A 9860-nucleotide genomic window follows, 5' to 3' on the forward strand; every position below is an offset into this window, starting at 1 on the left:
ATGGTCAAATGTGATCAAGCACGAAGGGCACTTCGAATTCGAAAGCTTATTCGGCCAATCGTGCCAAGCACGAAGGGCGCTCCGAATTCGGAGTCTCTGTAATGGCCAAACGTGATCAAGCATGAAGAGCGCTCTGGATTCGAAGGCTTATTCAACTAATTGTGCCGAGCACCAAGGGCGCTCCGAATTCGAAGGCTTTATTCAGCTAATCATGTCGAGCTCGAAGGGCGCTCTGTATTCGGAATCTTTGTAATGGCCAAACGTGATCAAGTATGAAGAGCGCTCCGGATTCGGAGGCTTATTTGGCTAATCATGCCGAGCATGAAGGGTGTTCCGAATTTGGAGGCTTTTATTAATTGGCCATTTGAAATAAGAAGAAAATGAAACGAGAAAGGCATATTGTATTGCTGAGTAACTACATAGAAGCATACACGGTTGCATAGTAGCAACAACAAAAACGAACTAGAACATTGTACAAGTTGGTCTAATGATAAAATTTGCTCAAGTGCGTCAAATTCTAGGGTTGAGGCAATTTTCTACCAATCATGTCTGAAAGCCGGTATGTCCCTGCACCAGCAATTGAATCAATCTGATAGGAGCCGTTCCAGTTGGAGCCTAGTTTTTTGTCCGCTGGGTTTTTTGCAGCTGGAAGCACTTTCTTGATGACCAATTCTCCTAAGGCATAACAGTGCAACTGCACGCGTTGGTTATATGATTTGGTAAGCTGTTGCTAATGGGGGTGTTTGTTTCAGCTTTTCAAAGTTACCTTATGGCTTTAAGCTTTGAAAAAGTTATTTTGGACTGTTTGGTTAAAACTTATTTCAAACAGCTTCTGATTCTAACAGCTTATACTAACTTAAAAAAGCTGATTCTGAGAATGCTGTGGACATATTAATTTATGGTTACACTCTTAGATTTTTTTATTTTTTATTTTTTTTAAAAATAGAAAAAGGCCCAAATGGACTATAGATTATTATTATTATTTTTTATGAGAAATGTAGACAAACAAAAAATAAAAATTAATTGAAAAAACTATTTCACAGCTTATTTAACAAACACTACTTAGCAACTTAAATCTATAATCTAACAGCTACACCAAACAGATTAACAACTTCTGATTAAAGTCATAATCTATAATCTGTTAAGTTATAATTTATAAGTTGTTTTAACAGCTACACCAAACGGGGCCAATATCGCGCTATGTACGCAAGAACTTAATCTCGACGCTCCTCGATTAAATTCAGGTCTAAAGCTAGCATCATGTCATTTCACCCCATGCCAAACGCCTTTGATCTCAGAGTGGGCAAGCCGACTTCAAGAGGGATGATGGCTTCTGTGCCAAAACATAAGGCAAATGGCGTTTCTCTGGTGGACCGCCTTGAAGTGGTACGATGAGCCCACAATACACTGGGTAGCTCTTCAACCCATTTACCCTTGGCCTTCTCCAACTGCTTCTTGATTTCGTCCAGGACCACTTTATTAGAGGCCTCAGCTTGACCTTTACTCTATGGATAAGTTAGTGAGGAAATGTAAGGCTTGATACCATACGTGTCGCACAACTCCCGATAGATTCCACAGTCGAATTGGGTGCCATTGTCGGATATGAGTACTCGGGGTATGCCGAATCGAGTTATAATGTTTTTCCATACAAAGCGTTTAACATTGATGTCGTAGATATGTGCCAACAATTCTGCCTCGATCCATTTTATGAAATAATCTGTTACAACAATGAAGAATCGCTTATTTCCTGGAGCACTTGGCAGTGGTCTGACGATGTCCATGCCCCATTGAGCAAAAGGCCAAGGACTAGTAACAGAATTTAGTTCCTCGGTGGGCAGGTAAGTTAAATGGAAGAACTTCTGGCATCGTTCGCAACTCTTTACCTAATTCTCAGCATCGGTACGCATAGTCGACTAATAAAATCCCTGAGTGATAGCTCGGTGGGCTAATGAACGCCCTCTAGAATGGGCACCGCAGCTACCTTCATGTATTTCTGCCAAGAAATCTTTCCCCTACCGGGATGAACACATTCCAAATAAGGCCCTAACAGTGATTTTTTGTAAAGCTTTCCATGGGGATCCAAATAATATCGTAGGGCTTTATTCTGTATCTTATGGGCTTCCTTCTTGTCTGTTGGCAGCTGTTCAGAGGAAAGAAATGCGGTGATGGGGTCCATCCAACTTGGTTCTGAGTCAATGATGTTGATACGAATAGACTCGGGAGAGTTGATGTCACGACCCCAAACCGCCCCTACTAGTTTGGTGCCGTGATGGCCAGTAATCCGAAATTACCGAAGGCCAACTTTCAAAACCACGCGCAATAGAGTATAAATATATATGGGGCTCACAAGTGCGGAAACAATAATTTAGAATTGCAAGTGGTCCATAAGAGCAGTGCGTAAACTACATGGAAAAGAATACAACTTTACATAATATTACAACTTGGATACAAATACAATAAAGTACAAAATACGTATTACATCTTGATCAAAAGGCTTCTCCAGCCGACATGTGTAAATTACAAGCATTATGAGCCGAGAAGCATAATTTTCAAGACTGCCGACATGAATACGAGTTAGGCCGACATAACAAAAACCCAAAACAAGCTTGCGAGTCACACCTAGGCGTCACCGCCTTCCTGCTCATCACCTACATATATATAGAGAGAGGGTGAGCTTGGATACTCAGTGAATGGTACAAGTAATAGAGGGTTTGCATGTATGACATCCGAGATCTTTAACAAAACAATGCATAATCAAAGCTTGTGACAAACGTGGGATAAATCGAGTTCATCTAACAAATCTATCGAGCTTCATCAATCAAAGTCTTTCAAGTTTCGTGGGTGACATTAACAAGGATTGTGCTACAAATGGTTATAGTCCCCTAGCACGTACGGACTTTCAAGAATTGTGCTACAAATGCTTATAGTCTCCTAGCACGTACGGACTTTCAAGATTGTCAAGATCGAAGCTAATACTTGATACACAAATAGGGATAGTCATTCATGCTTAGCAAATACTTTTCAAAACAAAGCAAAACTTTATCAAAACTTTATAACGTAGCTTTATCAAAAATACCACTCACCTAGTTCTTCAACGTCGGGGTCAAGCGAGAGTCCAAGTCCTACAAACACATGGCAAGGTCTATTGAATGCACTTTCAAACAAGCTTTACATGGATGCAAATGTTTTCGGCATTCCTTCAAAACTAAGCTAAGTCAAAACAAAACACTGTTTCTCATCTCGGGAAAACATGCTGGGCGATTACCAGGTCTAGGCCGAGGTCCCACACCTCCTTGCCGAGGTGTTGCCTCGATGGCCACATTCAAGGAAATGAGATCGGGAGAATCTGGGTTTCCCTCTCTTGAAGAACATGACGAACATGAAGAACATGGACATGAGGAAGATGAATGCAAAGATCAAAACTTGCTATTACAAAAGCTGAGATTTCATGCTATGAATTTAAAAACATGGACTTGGGTACCCATACTCGAAGATCCTATGAAAACAAACACAAAAGCATGAATCTTAATGCAAACTTTCGGATCAAACAAGGCTTTTATTCAAGAACACATGAATACTACTTTCTCTTTCTAAAACCAAACTTTCAATCAATGCATGTCTTGCAAATCAGGTTCTATCATGCAATGCAGCTAGATGATTATCAAGAAGTACAAGAGTGGGTCAAGAATCTAACCTTAATACACGAATCTAGCGGTTAGATCTCCAAGAATCCAGCTCCAAGATCCACTCCTTCATTCTAAAACTCTTCCTAGAGCTTCTCTCTCTCAAGGCAAAGATATGATACAAAATGGTAGGTTCTACTCACTGCCGGCTGATTTAACACTTAGCTCGAACACGTGGCAACGGCTGGTTGGTTCTCCCCGAAAAGGTGGTTGACAGACCAGACAAAGTATGGCAAAAGGGTGTTTAACAAGTAAAGCAGAATGGCACTCTGACAAGGTACTGACATCGGGTGAAGACATCGGCTCCGGTAGGTGAGGTATCTATGATCCCGGCTAGGACGGACAACACTTGGCCTAGCTGTGCCACACCTCGGCCTAGATGTGCGACACCTCGGTCTAGGTCGCACCAATCCGGAACAAGATCACTTGGGTTCATGGATAACATCTCGACCTAGATGATACACCTCTCGGCCTTGATGATACACCTCGGCCTCGAAAATGACATCTCGGCCAATATGCCAGGACGAAGGTAGAGGTCAACCAAAGTGGTTTCAAGGTGGTTCTGGCTTTAAGGTGACCTCGGCTAGACCCACCAGAAAGGAACAAGATTCAACAAGTAGATTTCACATAAGTACAAACCAAGACAAAAATCTCATTCTAGTTAAGATAAGTTAAGAAAATTCACTACTACAACTTAGCAAATCAAGATTATACAAATGCTCATGCCCGAGGCTAAAGTGAGGAATGAGGGTCACTATAGTTGAGGCTGATACTCGACTTTGGGATGAATCCTACTTTAATGGTCCATTTGATTTCCGAGTTAATGGCAGAAGCCAGATAAGCAAGGGCATCTGCATGAGTGTTTTGATCTCGGGTTATCTGATTCAACTCATGGTGGTCGAACTTTGTGAGCAAGGCACTTGCCGTTTTCATATAAGCTGTCATTCGGTCGTTTTTAGTCGTATATTCCTCTTTTAATTAGTTAATGACCAACTTTGAATTGCAGAAGACCTGTAAATGTTTAGCGCCTAGGTGAAGTGCGTTACAGAGGCCGGTTAGCAATGCTTCATATTTGACCTCATTATTTGACGCATCGAAATCAAGTTTAACTGCCTGTTCAATTATCACCCCTTCAAGCGTCATGATTACTACTCCTACCCTACTGCCACGTTGGTTAGATGATTCATCATAATACATCTACCAAGTGTTCCCAACATACATTCTCTAATCTGGTTGTGGTCGCAAGGCTAGTTAGTCAGATTTGAAGTCGGCATGGCATCCTGTAAATTTGGCTATAAAGTCGGCCAACACTTGCCTCTTGATGGTTGTTCTGAGCAAAAATTAGAGGTCATACTGGCTGAGTTCTAATGCCCATTTCAAAACTCGCCCTGACGCTTTCGCGCTACAGAGCACTGCTCGGAGAGGGAAATCCGTTAGTACCCCTATGGTATGAGCCTGGAAATAGTGTATCAGTTTCCTGGTGGCCACTGCAAGAACCAGGATGAGCTTTTCTAGTGGTAGGTACAAATACTGCAAGATACAAGATAAACAGATTGCCTGGCAATAGGGTTGCCAAGAGTCGTATGAAATGAAGATATGTTATCAATTCGTCTAGCGCTGCTTGGCACTCGGGGTCCACCGAAATGCCTTGTCCTACCGAAGTGTGTGAAAAAATGGTTGGCAATAATCCAAGAAACAACTGATAAACCTGTTAAGGGCCGCAGCCATTCCCATCAACTTCTGAACTTCTTTGGCCGACTAAGGTGAGCTGAGTTCTGTAATGGCTGTAATTTGTCTCGGATTGGCCTCTATTCCATAATGATTTACGATATAGCAGAAGAACTTGCCGGATTCGATACCGAATGTGCACTTCGTGACGTTGAGTTTCATCTTGTATTTTTGGAGAATGGCAGAAGCCGTGGCTAAGTCGGCCAGATGAGAATGTTTTTCCTTGGATTTTACCACCATGTCATCGATATAAACTTCCATGGTGTGGCCGAGTTGTTCTTTAAACATAGTGGTGACCAGCTCCTGGTATGTTGCCCCCGTATTCTTTAGTCCGATGGGCATGACCTTGTAGCAATAGGTGTCCCTTGGAGTGAGGAGTGCGATTTTCTCCTCATCTGCTGGATGCATGGCAATTTGGTGGTAACCCTTGTATGCGTCTAAGAAGCTCATACGTTGGTTGTGCGCAGTGGCATCCACAAGTTGGTCGATTCTAGCCAGAGGAAAACAATCCTTAGGACATGCTTTATTCAGGTTTGTGAAGTCCACATAAACATATCAGGATCAGTTTTCTTCTTTACAACCACGATATTAGACAACAACGTGGGATAAGCTACTTCGCGAATTGCCCTAGCTTCTAATAGCCTATCGACTTCGTCGATGACGACCAAAGTATGCTCTACTGCCGACCGAAGGCTCCTCTGAATAATGGGTTTGACTTTTGCGTCGACATTTAAATGGTGTTGGGCCACGCTTGGATCCACCCCCGGCGTCTCATACGGTGTCCAGGCGAATACATCAATATTACCAAGTAAGAAGGAGACCAACTTTTGGTGCTCAGCTGGATCTAGAGAAGTGTCGATCATAAAGAACTTGTCAGGTTCCCCTTCGATTCTGACCCGATCGAGATCATTGATTGTCTTAATAGTGGACGCCTTTCCAACATCCTCGAGGCTGTCTTGATCCGGAATCTTGATCGAGTTCACTTACAGCTCCCTTGGCTTCTTTGTCGAGGTAATGAGATAACATTCCTTCGTCGATTTTTGTGAACCTCAAATTTGCTGGATGCCGTATGTCATTGGAATGTAGAGTAGCTGATGGTAAGTGCTTGTTATGGCCTTCATTGCATATAACTAGGTTCGCCCTATGATAAGATTGTATGGTGACGGGATTTTGACGACCAGAAACTCCACGTGGATTGACTTGGTTCCCGCATGCATTGGTAATCCCAAAAGGTATTCGGGGTTGGTGTTAAAGCCAAACAGGGGGTATTCGACCGGTAATAAATCCGAATCGGTGAAGCCCAACTTAATAAATTCCTTATGATACATTATCTCTAAGGTACTCCCCTGATCGATCAAAACGCGTTCGACAACGAATCTATTTAAGCGTAACTTGATGACAAGAGCATTCTCATAGGGGAGAGTCATCCCTTCAAGATTGGTGTCATCAAAGCTAATCTTGCCAGTCTCATGAGGTCGTTTGGCTGGTGTGAACAGCTTGGATGGGCAGGGTTATAGCTGAATCGTATGTATTTGATTTGGTGGCAGAAGACTATATATCATGTGAATCACGCCAAGTGGAAATGAGTCTGGGCAAAAAGTGACCCTGTTTGGTGGATTACCCTTGTGGAGATACTATGCCAGTTGGCCATCTTGCACTGATTCCTCGAGATGGTCTTACAGCGCATCGCATTTATCAGTCTTATGGCTATGGTTCTTGTGGTATTCACACCGCTTATCCATCCATCTCGTGTCAGGGGGTCCAATCATCTTGGACGACCATTTAAAGAATAGTAGATGCTGGATATTAAGCAGGATCTTGTTGATCAGCTCGGCCAGCTCTGTATACTTCTTGTTCGAACGTCTAGGGTGTCTACTATCCACTTGATATTGCTCGTTCGAACGGCCTGAGGATTGCTCATTTGATAGGCTTGAATCCTACCAATTGTCTCGCTTTGCCCGGTCCCTCGGCTTAGGGCTTTCTGGTTGCACAGCACTTATCGGCTGTATCAACCTAGGTGGTGCCGTTTCCACGACTTTCTGCCCGGCTTTGACACAGAGGGCATTATCCTCCACCTTGCAATACTCCTCAACTTTCTTCACTAGCACCCAAACTGATTTGGGAGGCCATCTAGTCAATGAGCTTTTGAGTGGACTATCGGGGTGTATCTTTATTTTAAAGGCAGTCATGGCCATGGAATCATTACAGGCATCGTCCACCAGGTTAAAACATTTCCAATAGCGTGCTAAGTATTCACGGAGGGTCTCCTCCTGTTTGATTTGCATTGCCTAGAGCGAGGCAGCTTGTTTTGGTTGGATCTCGTTGGTAATGAATCTTGCCCTGAATGATTTTTAGAGCTGATGGAAACTTTTCATTGAGGCAGGCTCCAGTTTATAATACCATCTAATGGCTAATGGTCCCAAGCTGCTCGGAAACATTCGGCACATGAGTGCTTCATCATCAGCATGCAATGTCATTGCTTGTTTGTAATGACAAATGTGATTCGTAAAATCTGATTTGCCATCATACAGAGTGAACGTCAGTGCTTTAAAATTTTTAGGCAAAGCAGCCCTTGCGATGCGTCGTACGAAAGGATAGTGTTTATCTTCTTTATCCGAGTCATCATCTCATTCCCCTTGCCTGTGCCGCACATATGGACTTTCCTCAGATGAGTTGGACACGCCAATTTGCCCCTTTTTCCTAGGTTCCTGAGATGATGAGTCGGAGGTGCTGGTATTGTCGTGTTTTTGATGCTGACGACGTAGAGTTTCCTTCCTCTTCCTTGGTGACTGACCCCGGTCATGGTGTGGTATGGTTTACTAGGACTTTGCTAACTCCACAGCCAGTTCCTTACGTAGATGCTCGTTATCTGCTGCCATATCTTCCAGACGTTGTTTATTTCATTTTGCTTGGTCTATTATCATTTGCATGGCTTCCTGCTAGCGAATTAAAGTTCAAAGCTCTTCGTACGGTGATATTTTTTGGACCAAACATGGTTCTTGGTGTAACATCATCCTCAATGAGCAAAGGATCATCTGTTGTTGTGTCTGCCATGGACGAGCTTGATTATTCCCACAAACGGCACCAATTGTGGTGAGGGGGTTTGGAAATACTCTTTAATCCAAACAGATTTCCTTGATCCTTGAATTGATACCTGAAATGGGAACAAACACTCTGATCGGGGATACTGGAATCAACACTTCGACAAGCAAGTTAGTATTCTCTTAAGTTTTCTTTTATCACAAGTTATCACCTTTTTCTCACATACCTCCACTTTGGATGATGCTCCTCCTTTTTATATTGTTCTCTAGGGGCCCACTTGCTTATTATGGCACTCCGCCCTCATAGCTAGGCCCCAGGCATTCCATAGGATTTGTCACCTATTTGGCCCGTGATCTAGGTTCTACTCGGCCACGACTCTATTCAAGTGGACCCGTTCACAGGCCAAATCATCTTCACCTATCTTGGCAATCCTGTTTTGAGGGTAAAGCCTAGTTTAAGCTGACTTACATATGGCTTATTTTGAATTCAACCCCCACAGTGTGCTTCCTCCATGACTTTCCTTTTCAATTCTGGCACATCTGGAACACATATTATGCCTTCAAATTGTAACCCTTGTTCTTTGATGGTGAACCCCAACCTTAGCTTTGAATCAATTTCTTCAAAAACTTTTTTGAGGTAGGCATCCTCTATCTGCTTTTGTTTAATTTCTTCAATGATCATTGGATGTACTGAAATATTAGCCAAAGTCCCTTCCATCTCATATAGAACTAACTCCACATCCATCTTTTGCAAGTCTTGTAAGATGTCTCCTTGTTTGGTAAGCAAGCACACAAAATTCTCCATGGATTTTTGGCTAAGAGTGTCTACTATAGTGTTTGCCTTTCCAAGGTGATATTGGATTTGCAAATCATAATCCTTCATCAATTCTAGCCACCTCCGTTTTCTCATGTTAAGTTCTTTTTGTGTAAATATATATTTCAAACTCTTTTGGTCAGTGAATACCTCACATAAAGCCCCGTACAAATAATGATGCCATAGCTTTAATGCAAAGACAACGACTGCCAATTCCAGATCATGTGTTGGTTAGTTCTTTTCATATGACTTTAGCTGGCGTGAAGCATTGGCAATAACTCTATTGTTCTGCATTAAAACACAACCCAATCCCTTATGTGACACATCATTGTAAATCATAAACCCCTTAGTACCGACTGATAATACAAGGACTGGTGTTGTGATCAATCAGGTCTTGAGCTCTTGATATGCCAAATCCTTTTCTTCTATCCACTCAAATGGTATTCCTTTTCATGTTAGTTAAGTAAGTGGCACTGTAATCTTAGAGAAATCATTCACAAACCTCCTCTAATAACCTGTTAAACCAAGGAAACTTTGAATTTCTATTACATTAGTTAGTCTTGGCCAATTAACTATTGCTTCAATCTTTTGAGG

The 9860-nt window shown here is 42.4% G+C and overlaps 1 protein-coding gene across 1 annotated transcript; it reads right to left on the bottom strand.

Annotated features, from left to right (window-relative positions):
• Positions 1-8939: 8939 nt before the first annotated feature.
• On the bottom strand, positions 8940-9362 carry LOC145791490 (uncharacterized). The gene has a single exon (XM_082871845.1). It carries the CDS (start codon positions 9360-9362, stop codon positions 8940-8942), a length of 423 nt encoding a protein of 140 aa, XP_082727971.1.
• Positions 9363-9860: the final 498 nt, after the last annotated feature.

The sequence above is a fragment of the Camellia sinensis genome, chromosome 5, assembly GCF_055761805.1.
Source record: "Camellia sinensis isolate YWXY chromosome 5, ASM5576180v1, whole genome shotgun sequence".
Taxonomy (NCBI): Eukaryota; Viridiplantae; Streptophyta; class Magnoliopsida; order Ericales; family Theaceae; genus Camellia; species Camellia sinensis.

Coding starts and splice junctions, on each gene's coding strand:
- LOC145791490 (XM_082871845.1), bottom strand. CDS start 9,362: ATGAGAAAACGGAGGTGGCTAGAATTGATGAAGGATTATGATTTGCAA.